The sequence below is a fragment of the Chrysochloris asiatica genome, unplaced genomic scaffold (genome assembly GCF_000296735.1).
Source record: "Chrysochloris asiatica unplaced genomic scaffold, ChrAsi1.0 scaffold00191, whole genome shotgun sequence".
NCBI classification, from domain to species: Eukaryota; Metazoa; Chordata; class Mammalia; order Afrosoricida; family Chrysochloridae; genus Chrysochloris; species Chrysochloris asiatica.
The window spans coordinates 3,587,117-3,604,087 of record NW_006408709.1 but is presented as its reverse complement, the minus strand read 5'-3'; the positions used below and the strand labels follow the sequence as shown (position 1 = coordinate 3,604,087).

Here is a 16,971-nt window from a genome sequence, read left to right as displayed (position 1 = left end):
ATGTATTTAAAAGAATTACACATAGGCAAATCTAAACTCCATGATTTAGATACCTAAGTTTTTTATTTCATAAATATGTACATACATATTTTGCTTTTGACCTTTAATTCTTGTTAATTTAAATCATTTAAATTGTTCACTTTAGAAAATTGCCCCAAAGAAGTTTTCATGTGGATACAGAAGGGGAACAAAATAGAAAGAGAAAGTTGTAGAAGAAATTTGGAATCATTACTGAAGTCATTATGGCAAAGTTACTTTGTCTAATGATAATATATAGTTGATGTTACTGTGCAAATAACTATGCAAATGAATGACTTGAGAAGTTCTAATTAAAGCATTTTATCATTTAAAATTCAAATAAAAAGTCCCACCTCAGTTACATCATAACATTTTAGAAATTATAGAAGGAAATATAGGTCTCAAAAGTTTCTGAATGCCAATCTTTTTTAATTAGGGCAGAAAGTTTCACTTTCAACTTCTCCCTCTGCTTTTTGAGACCTTGACAGTGAGTAGAAATTACTAAAATAAATAAGGAGAAAGAAATCCAGTGGGTCATCCAACTGCAGCAAATGACTATGGATTATACCAGTTTCTTTTTTAACCATTTATGCAACTAAATAGGACTGCCCCTTAAGTATTTATATGAACTTCAAAGCTCTTATGGGTTTGTGTCATAGATTCAAAGAGGGCTTATGCGATCAAAGGAAATTTTTGTTATTTAGAAGAACCTTGCAGAAGCATATTACATGTTTTATTCGATTCTCTTCTAGTTTGGCAAGCCCTTTCTAGAAATCCTCCATTCTTCTTCATCATTTTATGAATCAAACCAATTACCAAATATTTATCAGGCATGCCTCCATCATTAAACATACCTCCCAAAGCCTGCATCACATATTACCAATGGTCTATATAATTTTTCTTTCTTTTCTTTTGCTTCACTTTGAAGTCTTTGGGTAAAATGTTCAGGATATTCTTTCTAAAAGAAAACAACCCTTCAAAATTGTGTAAGTCATGATGTCATAAGTATAATCAGATATCAAGAATGTACCACAGTAGATACAGAGATGAAGTCCAATACTTAGGGTTCAATTGTCTTTGACAGGTTTCTCTTTTGCATTCAAAAGTATAGGATATCAAGATAACATACATGGATGTTGAGAAAATTGAGGGTTTTCCATCTAAAAGAATCTCTTGTGAAATTTTTCAAAATATTCTTTTAATTAAAAAAAAAATGCCATGCAGAAATCTGAAAAAGAAATTTCGATTGGACTAACTCAATACAATTTGCTAGCTGTTTTGGAGTACAGAGGATTTCTATGAGTGTGAAAACAAACTCACACCCCATACACCGCCCACACCCCCCTACCCACTTCTCCTTTGAATGTTGAAAACAGTGATTCTCAGAAACAGAATTTGCATTCCAGGCTCTGGGCCAGGGAGAATTTAAATAGATAAGTTACATGCTCTTGAAAATGGTGTTTTATACTAGAAATTGTGAGACCCTCCAAGTCTAATAAAATGAGCAGCATAGCTCATGATAAAGACAGTATTTGCAAGAACATATAGGGGCTTGGCTTTTATAAAAATAAAGAATTTACTTTAGGTCACTTTTTGTAAAGCAAATAACAGCTGTGACAGAGAGGCTTTTATTCTGTGCATGTATATATTGCAGTTACTTAAGAGCTACTGGGCTCATCAATCAGTCCTCTGTTTCTCTCCGGTGAATCACCTAGCAACATGCACTGTGTACCACAGACCGGAGGATGGTTAATATGAGCCAATCACAGAGCAGCCTGCTGCATAGTGCCATCCTCATCAGCAAAATCAAACTGTTTTTATTTAAAGAGAGGTCATTGCTGATGACTCTGTGACCTGTGATGTAATTTTATTTGTTTAGCTTTAAGCTATACCTCAGAAGAAAGAAGCCATACACATAAGCCAATCCAAATTCAAAAAAGTAACACTCTTTTTTACCACTAGCTAAGCTTTAATTTTTTTTTTGTAATTGAATGACATCAAAATCAAACTGGATTTTCAGTTAGTGCACATTTGAGGTTAATAAAAAGCATTCATAAGTGAAATGGACATTTAGAAGTTTCCAAAGCTTTATCCTAGTGATTGTGCAAAAGGCTTAGAGGTCAAATGAGTACCCCCAGAGAACAGAATGGCTGTCTGTGGTGTAATGGAAAAATCACTGAACTGGTCATCAGGAGACCAAGTGCTTTTAGATCTGCTTCTGTTTTCTGACCTTGGTTAAGTCCCTTCAGTCGTCTGAGACTAACATTGCCTCATGAGTAGAATGAGTGCTTTGGACTAGATAGACATATCCCCACTGTATTACTCGGTTCCTCCTGAGGTACTAATGCAGTGGACTGGGGGGAAGTGAGGAGTTGCTTCTACTAAATCAGCTAGACTTCTGTTATTATAGTATTTCAAAGTTCATCATGATTATTTGTACAGAAAAAAAGGGGGTGGGGGGAAAGCTCTAGCTCTAAGAAAGCATTTGGTAACCACCACATATTAAGCTAATATTAGTCTTGTTTTCTGTGGAGTCCTAGTGTGGTGCTGTAGGATAAGCACTAGACTGCAAGGCCCGTTTGAACAACAAGGTTGGCAGTTCAAATCCACTAGCCACTCCCAGGAGAACTTATATGGGGTCACTATGAGTCAGAGTCAACCTGATGGCACTTAACTACAACCACAACAATATACTGTGGTATACAAGAAAGACTGTCCTCATTCTGGGGAATCGTGTGTACATGTAACATGGTGATGGGTCGTGTTTGTTGACTTCACACAATAATTATTTCAGTTTCTATTTAGCTGCTTTTCATTTGGATAATTTTCTCAGATTTGAGCATCTCCTATCCTTCCCCAAAATTACTTAACCTGCAAGTAATGATGTCCATTTTTTGAGGGGAAGGAGGATAGGGAAGCAAAGAATGACCTGTTTTACAGATGAATCCTAAACTGTATATTTCATTTAAATTCTTTAAAAATATAAACACCACTTCCCATATTATAAGGAAAATACACCATAATTCCACACACACAGTGGTTTATTTAAAGTACCTCAGGATTTATGAGGAGTGATTGATTGTAAAGTACTAAGAAAACCAGTGTGTTTACTTAGCTGGCCTATATGTGGTATTTTTTTATAGCAACATTAGTACATTGAGGGTGATATTAAAAACAAGTTTTCATTCATCCCTGCATCTTCACCTCGGTGTGAAGTAAGTTCCTGATTTCTAGTCTTTCCATAATCTAATGCTAATAACAATCACTAACAATAACCTGGGTGATAAAGCAAAGGGAGATTATCTATTTTAGTATATTTCTTCCTGATAACTCCCAAATCCTTGCCACAGTTTCCTTTTACACTAACATGAGAATTTAATGTATACCACCTGAAGCTAATATAGAACTAAGACTACTATCTTAGGAAATGCTACAAGTTGTGTTAAATATTAAATTTGTTGCTGTTATTGTTAAATGACATTGAGTCAGTTCTAAGCATTGTGATCCCGGAAGGGTTGCCAAGGCTATCAATCTTTGTGGAAGCAGAAAACCTATCGTTCTACCATGGAGCAGCTGGTGGGCTCAAACCACCAAGCTTGTGGTTCACAATCCAGTTCTTATCCTATGGAGCCACCGCACTCCTAATACTAAACATAGGCTAACTTTAATTCTATATGGTAAGACCTCCAAGGATAGTAGTATAAACCCTAAAATGTATTTGGTTAAAAAAATATATAGTAATAATTTGAGTCTTGGCAGTGTAAACTATTGCTATAGCAAGAAATGAAGTCTGGATGTCAGTTGCCCACTCCCTCAACACAAACATTACCTGCTCCACCCACTTATGTAACATGTACACACACAAACACACCTTGTGATCAGGGTTAAAACGAGCCTAAGATATTTTAGTAGTGAGGTTGGCCAAGGATCGGGCAGTGTTTCGTTCTGCTTTGCATAAGATTGCTATGGGACGGTACCGATTCGATGGCACCTAACAACAACAACAAAGATATTTTTAATAATTTTATTCTCTTAATTGTTTGTAAATGTAATGGCTCTGTAGGATAAGTACTGGACTATGAACCACATAGTAAGTTGTTTGAGCTCACAGCTGCTCCATGGGAGAAAGATGAGGCTGTCTGCTCAGACAAAGATTTACAGCTTTGAAAACTGTACACACTGTGAGTCAGAAATGACTCAATGGCACTTAGCATCATTATCTAATTTTAAACTACTACAATGTGGCCCTGTGATAAAGTAGCTCCTAAGTACTTCAATTAAGATAGCCATGTCAGCAAGGAAGAAGAAATGAAATAAGGTGTTGTTCTACCACTTGATAATGTGTTCTGTTGAAGTGATTTTAGAGGAACTTAGTCATGAATGTTCAGAAACAAAATTTGACTTAAATTGGTACCCTTGACTAGATTACTTTAATAATGCAAATAAATTTATGTCATAATTTTCCCTTTCAATTCTGTATTTGGTTATGAATTCTTCAGTCATGTTCAGACGTAATTCCCATTAAGCTTAAAAAAAAAAAAAACACTAAAATCAATATGCAATTTTGCTAAAATAGTACGTGTCTTCTTTTATGATCCTCAAACTAATACCCATTGATTGTTACAATCTAATATAAGAGAAAATTACATACAAAATATGTAGTTAATATGGAGAGTTTGAGACAAAGGCTTAAGGAGAAAATAACTCAAGCAAACACAATAGGTACTACCATTATTTCTACAATAATCACTGTGAATCTATATTCCAAATAAGAATAAGAATAACAATGTAAAGAGGACTTCACTTTAAGAATTTCAAAACCACATTTCTTTAACTTTATTACAGTTTCTTTATATTGAGGTTAAAAAAAAAAATTTTAGAAAATAGATGTGGACCAAAGATTGTATGAGCCAAAAGACCAATGATTACAACACTGTTACTAATCATGTGCACATTGATAAAATATCACAAGATTTTTAAAGCAAAGTGGTAACACAGGCTATGCAAAAGGAAGTGAAGATGTGCCTATTTTGATATATGAGTGAGTGTTTTTTAAAAGCCCTTCAAAAGTGGTATCAAAAGGTAATGGAGAGGGGGGAGTGGCTGAAGACTCTAGATTCATGGACTCAGAGCTGGTGGCCAGGAGCAGAATTGCAAAATGTGCCTTTGGGAGATGTAAATTATAATATATGCCTGAGTGGTTGTTTGTTTGTTTGTTTTTAAAAAGCTAAAGTGGATAGAGAGAAATGCTGTTAACCGATGGTACATGGAGAGGATTATAACCGTTGTAATGAAACAAGGTGTATGATTTGTTGAATGTAAAACTGATGATCAATCCACAATAAAAACCTTAAAAAAAAAAAAAAAAAAAAGATAATGGAATTTTCCATGAACATTTTAAGAGACACTTGTATGAATTTGGTGGGCTAGAGATTAATGCAACTAGTTAAAACTGTCCATCAACTCTTTGTATTTAAAGCGTATTATTTTTTTCTGGATTTTTCAAATCTCTCTGTATATTCTAAGGGTTGTTGTTGTTGTTGTGTGCCGTGGAGTCGGTTCCGACTCATAGCGACCCTGTACAGGGTTCCCGAGGCTGTAAATCTTTACGGGAGCAGAAAGCCTCATCTTTCTCCCGCGGAACAGCTGGTAGTTTCGAACTGCTGACCTTGCGGTTTACAGCCCGGTTCATAACCACTGTAGATACTGCTAAAGGAGAAGTTAAGCATCAATTCTTCTTTCTCTTTGTTTACTTGGACTTTTTGATGGTCCACCGAAATTAACTTAATATCTTACCTCTCTTGAGATCTCAGAGTTGGTTACTAAACTCCGATTTCAATTATTTAAGCATGAATAATTTTCATTCTTATCGATGCAATCCTCTCTCAAATGTATTTGAGGCACGAATTTTTAAGGTAATTCAATTGTTTATCAATATGTCAGTTGTTATTATGAACATTGACTTTTCATATAGTGATATCAAAAACCTTATTAGTATGTGAGATACATTCATCTCCACACCACATATTACTTAGAAACTGTTGTTTATTTTCAATTTGGGGTTTTTGGAATTGGGGTTCAATTTTAATAATGTTTCTTTCACTTTCTTAACAATCAGGTAGTCAGGTGTCATTTCTTGATAGTTAAGGTAGTTGTCTCTTTTGTCCCTTTCTGTTTCTCAGTGTTTTGATGTTTTATCCATTTTTCTATCTTTATTATATTTTATTTATAAGCTATGTATTTAAAACTAGAAATTCACCTTGCAAAATTATATTGATAGAATTGTCTTCATATTTCTAGAATACTAAATATGTCCAATTATAATTAAAATGTATGAGTTCAACATACAGTTAGAGTTATTATAATTTATTATTCTAATTTCTGATATAGCACATATTTCCCAAAGGGAAAGTAGTTCTAAATATTCATCTAAAGAAGGTTGTGGTTTTTTAGCATCAGTGCACATGCTATACATTTTGTTGATACAAAAACATTTTAATCTTCTTCCTAGTTTTTTATAATGCTCTGAGTAGGTATAACATGTCTTATAATTGAATTCAAAATTGAATAACAACTATATAAAAGGCAATTTTGTTTCATTTGTTAAACAAAATTATAAGTACTGAGTTGGTAAACAACAAGACTCCAAAAGAAAGAATGTTTGGCTTTGTTTTTTTGTTTGTTTATTTTTGTTTTTAAGTTTTTATTGTGAATTGAGTGATCATTTACATGGGAAAACATGAGATTTTACACTCATCCTATCGTATTTCATTTTATTGCAATGACTACATTCCCCTCCATGCATCATCATTCAATAGCATTTTATTCTACTTCTTATTTTATTTTATTATTTTTTTGGGTATACACTGAAGCCCTCAGGAATATATAATCATTCAAACAATCAAATGGCATACCCTGCAAGCCTGCCTCTAGCTGCCAGCACACAGCCCTTCTTCCTTCTTGAGTTTAGAGGCCCCAGCTGCTCCATCTCTCCATATCATAGTTTCTGCCTCCATCTCTGGCATCTCTGGATAGGGTCCTTCACTCCACTATTTTCCCTTGATGGTCCCAGGGACTTCCACTCCTGGACTGCAAGATCAACCACTCCCCTCCTTTTGTTACAAAACATCTACCTTTACATTTGCAACAATGGCCATCAGTCTGGATAACAATTATTCACTATTGAACCACTAGAGTCTTATCCCCATCTCCTTTCAACAGCCCCATCTAGACAGGTTGAAAACCACTCACTGAAGAGTCTACCTTCTTCTACACCCTCTGAAACTCAGCTCCCTCTTGAACACTTGTAAGCCAGTCACTTTGTGCCTTTAAAGCCCCCCATTTTAGGTAGCCAATGGCTAAGTTGCCCATCCCTGTCAACCCTGTGTACAGAGGGGGGTGGGAATGATCCTTGCTGTGAAGATTTGTTCCCTCTTTTAAGCTACTACATCCATAAGTATAGGTCATGTTTATCAAATTGTAGCAGATTACACCTTTTCTCCTCGTCTTTCTTCCTCTAGTCAAGTTCAGATCATCCACATTTGGCTTATTTTTATTTCTTTATATGAGCAGAGTAGAATACTGCTCCATGGACTCATAAAAATGAATGACAATAAGGCAATATACATTTTCTCTTCATTAATTGCTTAAGTTAATTAAAAAGTGAAAAATCTATGAATGATAGAAAACTAGAAACTGAAAACAACTTAAAACTTATGCCTACAGAATTTCTAACTAATATTTAAAACACTTCTCTACGTTCTATCTCAGATTCTGAATTTCAATAATTTCCTCACATTTATAGCTTCTTAATCTGAGTTGGCTTTAAAGATATGGTTTGGACTTGAGCTTCTACATCCTTTAATTAAGTTTCTATTTCCCATGATTTTTGTATCAGTGATTCTTAAACTTCAGTGTGGTCAAGACTTTCCTTGGGAATTTGTTTTTTAAAAAATTGTAGATTACTAGGATTTTTCTACAGATATTCTGATTCAGCAGGCGAGGTGGAGCTCACAAATCTGTATTTTAAATAGATTCTGATTCATATAGATTAAGGCTTTTGCCTAGTGAGTTACAAGTTATTGATAAGTAGAAAATATATGTGGTAATCAACAGGAGAAAATAATGTCTTTTTAGTACTATATTTTTACTTCTGTTTCACTATCAAATTTATTTTTGCTACCTATAAAACATTGAGAAGGCATCACAGGTATTTTATTCAAAGGAATGATAAGTACTTAAATAATATATAAAACAATCAAGCAAATAATTAGCGGGGGTAGAGTAATGAGATTTCCAATTTACAGATTATTTAGGAAATCATTATTCTGTTGCTTATTTTTCTGCTTTATATTATTATGAATTATTATGCCCTATATCAAATCACAGACTGTAATCCACCCCACATCCCTATTTGCTCTAAAAATCTTTTTATTTACTTAACTTTAGAGCAGCCCTCTAAACCGGAAATTGTAAGCAAAGCACCATTTCTGGAAACGGAGCAGCTGAAACAGGTAAGAGCTTCTTTTCCTCTGGGTTAATACTCTGGATTTCAAAGTCAGTTTGAACTGTAAAATTGGTAACTCTTAGCTCATCAGCTACTCCTTGGAAACCAAATGCAGGGTTGCTGTGGGTTGGAACCGACTCGATGGTACTTGACAACAACAGTAACAACAACAAATACCTTTACTTGTGGTGGTGCTTGTGTGCCACCAAGTTGGTTCCAACTCACAGCGACCCTGTATAGAGTTTCCAAGGCTATAAATCTTTATGGGAGCTGAAAGCCTCATTTTTCGAATTACTGACCTTGTGGTTACCAACCCAGTTCACAATCCACTACACTACCAGAGCCTGGCATAAATGCCTGCCCTTGGTCTTTGATAGCATAACACATGAGATAGACTTTGGTCTTAAGGAGATGAGAGTGTTGCAGTTGCCACTCAGAAAATATGCAGTGTGCAAATAGCAAAACATGATTATTCCTAAAGGGAGAAAAGGGAAATGTGGGTAAAGAAAAGTGTAAGTCTTTCTTCTTTAAATGAACTGTATGTTAAAAAGAGTCATGAGCAATTAATAGATTTTCTTCAAAGTAGAAAGCTAAAGGTAGACAAGTACTTTGCAAACAAATGAAAAATGTTATGTGAAAAAGAATGAAAGTTTTGGGAAACTTTGCTTTTGAATGTTAAGTGATCACACAGTGATGTGGGCAAGAGAATGCAGTGAGAGATGCATTTGAGGAGGTATGAAGAAGCCAGATCATGGCAAGCTTTATGTGCTGTGTAGAGAGTTTGGATTCCTTTCTATGGACAAATCAAGAAGTTGAAGGATTAAAGTAAATGGGTAAGTGGATCAGATTTGAAAGTTCACGTTAGCAGAAGGTTGAAGACAGGTTTTAGTGAAAGTGAATGAGACTAGAATTGCATATATGAGCACATCAGTTGGCCAATAACTTTCTTTCCATTGATGAAAACATCTAATTTTCTTTTATCTTGAAAAAAATTATCTGGATAATGTTAAATTTTACAACAAAATACTATTTGATAAACACTAAATATTAAAGTTAAAACATTTTTGAAGAAAAGTGGTAAAGACTATATAATGATAATGATAAATGTACATAGAATGAAAACTGTTATATGAAGGAAAGTAAAAATAAATCACTACAAAATCATAGAAATCTTTATTAAACAAAAATATAAAAATGTGAAACTTGTTTATCAACATATCATCCATCTAGGTCTATACACATCTGAAGGCAATGTTTCCATCTCTCTAACCCTACCTTTAGGAAGAAGGAATAGGTAATCCTCTTCTGAGAGTTTAGCCACTGAAAACTTTATGAGTAGCAGGAAAACACTGTGTGATACTGGAAAATAATCAAAATAAGACTGAGAAAGAGATGCCTCCTGAAAGTAGAGTCGACCTTAATGATATAGATTGTTGAAATCTTTTGGCACTTTCATTTCATGATGGAGCACAACTCATAAAGAAAAGAAACAGTTGCAAACACCCAATAATAATCTGAAGATCGAATATATGAATTATGAATTTAGGAAAGTTGGAAATTGTCAAAAATGAAATAAAACAAATAAAGATTGACACCCTAGGCATTAGTGAGCTGAAATGGACAGGTATTGGCCATTTTGAATCAGATAATCATATGGTTTGCTGTTTCATGTATAACAAATTCACAAGACTTGATGTCACATTCATCATCAAAGAAAATTTTTCAAGAACTATCTTCATGTACAATGCTGTCTGTGATAAGTTAATATCTATATGCCTACAAGAATGACAAATTTATACAACTATTATTAAAGTTACCACACCAACTACTAAAACCAGTGATGAAGAAATTGAAGCATTCTATCAACATGATACCATAGTGGTTACAAATCAGACTGTTAACAACCTCAAGGTCAGCAGTTCAAAACTACCATCTGTTTCCGAGAAGAAAGATGAGGCTTTCTGCTCCCTTAGAGATTTAAAGTCTCGGAAACCCTATGAGTTGGCACCATGGTATACAACCGCCCCCCCCACCCCCCAAGGAAGACAAGTTTATGCAACTATTATAAAATTACCACACCAACCACTAAAGACAATGATGAAATTGAATGAAAGCATTCTATCAACTTCTTCAGTCTGAAATTGACAAATATGCAACCGAGCTGCATTGATAATTACTGCTAAATAGAATGCAAAAGTTGGAAACAAAGAGGTGGGATTTGTATTTGGAAAATATAGCCTTGATGATAGAAATAGCTGGAGATCACATGAAAGGCTTTTGCAAGATTAACTACTTGTTCATTGCAAATTCTTTTTCAAAAACATAAATGGCACTAAACACGTCAATCTCACCAGATGGAAAAATTGACTACATCTGTGGGAAGAAAAGCTCAATATCATCAGCCAATACAAATCAAGGGGTTAACTGTGGAACAGATCGTATCAATTGCTCATATGCAAGTTCAGGCTGCAACTAAAGAAATTTAAAACAAATACCCCCAAAAAAGTGCAAGCCCAAAATAACCAAACTACAACCTGGAATATATCCCACCTGAATTTAGCAGCCATTTCAAGAACACATTGATGTATTGACAGCTAATGACCAAAGAACAAAGGAGTTGTGAGATGACATCAAGATCATCAGACATGAAGAAAGCAATAGGTCATTTAAAAAGACAGGAAAGAAAGAAATGACCAAAGTGGATGTCGGAAGAGACCCTGAAATTTACTCTCCAGCATAGCTAAAGCAAATGGAAGAAATGAAGGAGTAAGAGTTAAACCGAAAATTTCAAAGGGCACCTTGAGAAGACAAAATCAAGTATTATCATGAATTTTGCAAAGACGTGGAGTTGGAAAATGAAAAGGGAAGGATGTGCTGAGAATTCCCAAACTAAAAGAACTGAAGAAAAAAATCAAGCCTCAACTTAACATATTGAAGGATTCTATGGGCAGAATATTGAAAGATGCAGGAAGTCATCAAAAGTGACTCTGTGTGAAAGAAACAGTCACTGTACCAAAAGGAATTGGTCGGTGTTCCACCATTTTTAGGAGATGGCATATGATCAAGAACCAATGGTAATAAAGAAAGGATTTCAACTTGCATTGTAGGTTTTAACTACAAACAAAGCACCTGGAATTGACAACACATACTGAAAAGTTTCAGCAAGTGATACAATGCTGAAAGCACTCACTAGTCTATGTTGGAGATTTGAAAGACAGCCACCTTGTCAACCAACTGGAAGACAGCCATTTTGTGCTCATTCCACAGAGGTGGCCCTACAGAATGCAAAAAATATATATATCAAACCATATTAAATTAATGAACAAGTAAAAATTTAATGAAAATAATGGTTGCAGCAGCAAACCAAAAAAGAAAGCTGCCAGAACTTCAAGTCAGATTCAGAAGCAGATTTGAAACAAGGGTATCATTGCTGATGTCAGATGGAACATGGCTGAAAGCAGAGAATACAAGATGTTTGTGTTTTCATACTATTCAAAGGTATCAGATTGTGTAGATCTTAAACTATGGGTAGCATTGGGGATAATGGGAGTTCTAGAACTTTGAATTTTGCTCCCGTGAAGCCTATACATAAACTAAGAGTACTAATTCTACTAGGGGATACTACATGGTGTAAATTTCAGGAAAGGCATGCATCAGGGTTGTATCTTTTCATCATAGTTGTTGAATCTGTATGCTGAGTAAACAAGCCAAGAAACTGGACTATATGAAGAAGAATGCAGCTTCAGGATTGGAGGAGGACTCATTAACAACCTGTGATAAGAAGATGACACAACCTTCCTTGCTTAAATTTGAGATACTTGCTGATGAAAATCAAAGGATACAACCTTCAATATAATTACAACTTGATGTAAAGAAAACAAAAATCCTCACAACTGGACCAATAAACAACACTATTCTAAATAGAGAAAAGATTGAACTTGTCAAGAACTTCATACTGTTTTAATACAAAATCCTCCCAGGACAGCCTTTGCTACCCTGGAAAAATGAGCAGGTATATTACTGTAATGGGAAAAAAATTCCTTGGCCCAACTTGCCTGGCCATTTTCCTACCAATGTAGTTTTCAGTTTTCTTAAAACTACCTAATAAGTCCCCATGATCGTCCTGCATCCTTCAAGAAAATCTATCACAATTACCACTGTGAAATCCCAATAAACAGTCACCACAACTTTCTGAGTTGATCTCTCTGTCTTGAATTTAATGGCCTAGGGTATGCCTTCAGAAGCCAATGATTTGATCAGACTTTTTTTTCCCCTCAAGAAATCATATTGAAACTAATACAACCATATTACTGAGAGAACTAGTCTGCAGCCATTCACTGATTACAGAAAATGTTTAAACACATTTTGTTTGGAATAAAGTCATGTATATATGGACTAGATCCCTAATAGCAATATTTTTTGCTTACTCTTGTACATAGTTTGAAATTGGAAAGGCATTTTATCATTGCTCATAATTTGTGCAAACATAAATCTATGAACCCTGTTAATAAACCAATATTAGTACAGTTGTGTTATTTAGGTAATGGTAAATAAGAATAATGTTAAAAATGAATTTAATAATTTTTTAATGAATGTGATTTTATTAATAGTGGCAGGATCTTATCGCACATTTAAAAATCAGCAAGACTGCAATTTTAAGTACAAAAAATTATTTTTATACAAGGGAACATTCATTCATTCCCTAGTTGGTGCCTGGAAACTAATGGGTCAAGAAACTGTTGTAATAATGCTGCAGTCCCTGAGGACCCTGTGTTTCCCAAATTGTCAAACACTGTGTGAAACAAGGTAGTAACATTTCCTCTTTATTTTGCAGTTGGGTGACTGCGTTTCAAAAGACAGTTATCCATATAGTAACATTACATGGTACAAGAATGGAAGGTTGCTTCAACACCTTGAAGGAGGTGGGTATGAGATCCATAATAAATTCCAACATTCCGTAGAGTCATCTGAGTCCAAATGTATTGGTCTCTCTTGATCCATGACTATGCTTTGTTAGTTTAGTCTTTTAAGTCAATAAGTGATTTTTTTTTCAATACTATCTTAGCACTTCTGCAGTAGATTTAAGAGTAGAGAAAATTATTTCTGTACATGGTGTATTCCATAAATTATTTAAATTGAGTGGCAGATAGGATTCCAGGTTTCTAATTCTCTCCATGCCTCTGATTCATGGTCTTAAAAAAAAAAAAATTCCACCTCATTCATGTCCATTTCACTCCTGCTAAATAACAGTTAGAAATATAAACTCACTTTTCAATGGTGCTGTGACTTTAAATTAAGGACTGAAAATTTCTGATGAAAGATCCTATCATTAATGCTCTTTCTTTTCTTCAGTGGTGAACATAAGTTTTACTAAGCATATGGACCCAGTAACTCAGCTCTATACCATGACTTCATCTCTGGAGTACAAGGCAACCAAGGCTGATATACAAATGCCATTCACCTGCTCTGTGACATATTATGGACCATCTGGCCAGAACACACTTTATTCTGAACAAGCAGTCTTTGATATTTACTGTAAGTTATTCAAGCTATATATAAATTCAATGTGAAATTATAATATATTAGAAAGAATATTCAAATACTACAAATCTTTTAAGTCTCAACTCAAATAATTTTCTATGCCAACTCCCCATTGTCACCTCAAGTCACCAAAATAATCTTCGTCCTTAAAAAAACAAAGCGAGAAGGAAAAAAAGAAAGAGAGAAAGAAAGAAATATAATTATATAAAATCTAACCACTCATCTTTTTTTTTAAAACTTTTTATTGTGATTTGAGTGATCTCTATAAAACAGAGATCATCAGTTTTATAGTCAACAAATCATAAACTTTGTTTCATCTGAATGATTGCAACCCCTTCCATGTAATAACAGTTATCCTATTAGTCCTTGTGGTTCCTAGTTCCATTCCACCCCCCTTCCTATCCCTTCTCATCCTTGTCATTAGATAAATGTGGCCCTTTAAAGAATAGTTGACCATTCCACGGTGAGCATAACTTAGTAGTGTTGTTGTCCCCCCTACATACCTATTTACTGCTTGGCTGAAAACTGAACCAAAAGGGTGAGTTCCATTCCATACCTGAAGTGTGGCTGAGGGCCATAGTCTCAGGTTCTTCTAGTCTCTTACTGATCAGTAAGTTCTGTCTCTTTATAATATATATATGTGTGTGTGTGTGTGTGTGTGTGTGTGTGTGTGTGTGTGTGTGATTTTGAGTTTTGTTCTACATTTTCTCCCACTCTATCTGGGACCTTCTAACGTGATCCCTTTTGCAGCAGTTGGTAGTGGTACTTGGGCACCATCTAGTTCTTCTGGTCTCAGAGTCATGGTGACTGATGTTCACACATTCCATTGATCTATTGAACTAATTGATTCCAAGCATCTTCAATTTTCCTCTTTTTTCTTTCTTCTGCACATGGAGAGACCAATAGTTGCACCTTAGACAATCCATCATGAGTTTTTAAGATCTGAGAAGCTACTCAACAAAGTAGAATGTAGAACATTGTCTTTGTGGACTATGTTATGCAAATTGATGATGGGAGCCCCTGAGACTATGGTCCTGAGCCCCCAGGCCCAGCAACTCATTGCCTTAAGATGTTTGGTAAATAATTTTGCCCCCTGTATTCTCCACCACATGGAGTCCTGGTATGGCACTGTGGGTTAATTTGCTGGACTGCAAAGTCATTTGAACTGCAAGATTGGAGGTTCAAGCTCACCAGCCGATCCTCGGAAACCCTATACAGGGTTGCTATGGGTCAGAACTGACTCAATGGCACTTAACAACAACATCAACAACAATAATGCTCCACCACAATCATGGGTGTGATTGCAGAAAAGGTTAAAAAAAAAAAAAAAAAAATACAGATATCCTCTGTCAGACCCTTATATATTGGTTGTTATACTCCCACTATCCCTCCCTTACTTATTCAACCTGTGTATTAACCTGTGTATCTATCCTTATCTACCAGTAGAACACTGTTGCTACAGAATTGTGTGTATGACAGTATTTACTTCTATCCGCTTTCATCCTTTCATTTCTCCTTGTGTCTTCACCATCCTTCGGCCAACCTCCTTCTTGTTGTATATTGACTTTCCAATCACCCAAGTTAACATGTGTCTAACCTGTAGCATTGTAGAATAAGCACTGAACTGCTAATCTCAGGTCAGTAGTTCAAACCCACCAGCTGTTCATTGTAAACCCTATACAGGGTTGCTATGAGTTGAAATTGACTTAAAGGCACTTAACAACAACAACAAGCTCTCTAGTCATTGAATTATTCTCGCTCCCCTCCCATCCCTGATATCTTTCCATGAAGGTTTGTTTTAGCAACAAAACCTTTTCTTGAGTTTTTACGATAGTAATTGTTGCTGTTGTTAAGTGTCGTCGAGTTGGTTCCGACCCACAGTGACCCTGTATAGGATTTCGGAGGAATAGCTGGTGAACCACCAACCTTGTGTTGTAAATCAACCTTGCAGTCCAGCACATTAACCCACAACACCACATCAGGACTCATACAGTATTTGTCCTTTTATGATTGACTAATTTCACTCAGCATGATGTCCTCCAAGTTCATCTGTGTTATGAGATGATTCCCAGATTCATTGTTATTTGTCAACATAGTATTCCATTGTATGTATGTAGCAAAGTTTACCTATCCATTGTCTCCATATTTTTGCTATTCTGAATAGCAAACGTGAGTGTACATATCTCTCCTCATATCATTGCTCTTATTTTTTGTAGATATATACCAAGTCGAGGGATTGCTGGGTCATATGGTATTTCACAAACATTTCTTCACATATTTGTTGGTCTCCTGAATGCCTTCTTTGGTGCAGCATCATTTTATGCCCTCTGCCTTTTTTTAATTGAATTGTCTTTTTCCTCATAGAAATGTTACAGTTTTCTATAAATATTAGAGATTAATCGCTTGTCTGATATGTCATTGCAAAAAAAATCATTTCTCAGTTGTGAGTTCTCTTTGAACTCTTTTGGTGAAATCTTTTTATGCATATAAGTGTCTAATTTTTAGAAAGTCACAGTCATATATTTTATCATTTGCTGTTTGTGTGTTTTTAGTGTATTTATGCAATGTATCACAGTTTTTAAATGTGTCCCTATTTTTTCTTCGATTATCTTTATAGTTAAATGTTTTACACTTATGGCCTTAATTCATATTGAGTTTGTTTTTGTATATAGTATGGGACTTGGGACTTGTTTCATGTTTCTGCAAATAGGTTTCTACTTTTGCCAGCACCATTTAATGTGTTTTGGCCCTCTGTGAAAGATCAGCTGACTGTATGTGGATGGATTTCTTCTGGGTTGTCAATTCTGTTCCAGTGACCTACGTATCTTTCATTGTGCCAGTAACAGGCTATTTTGGCCACTGTGGCTGTGTAGTAGATTTGAGTAGGAAGTAAAAGGCCTCCACGT

At 35.2% G+C, this 16,971-nt stretch overlaps 1 protein-coding gene across 1 annotated transcript in view; it reads left to right on the top strand.

Moving 5' to 3' along the window:
- The window catches only part of ALCAM (activated leukocyte cell adhesion molecule), a 162,204-nt gene that overhangs the window by 80,175 nt on the left and 65,058 nt on the right, over nt 1-16,971 (top strand). Inside the window, exons 3-5 of the mRNA XM_006872288.1 lie at nt 8,467-8,531; nt 13,359-13,446; nt 13,877-14,059. Of these exons, the coding sequence (XP_006872350.1) occupies nt 8,467-8,531; nt 13,359-13,446; nt 13,877-14,059 (336 nt within the window). The remainder of the gene's footprint in view (nt 1-8,466; nt 8,532-13,358; nt 13,447-13,876; nt 14,060-16,971) is intronic.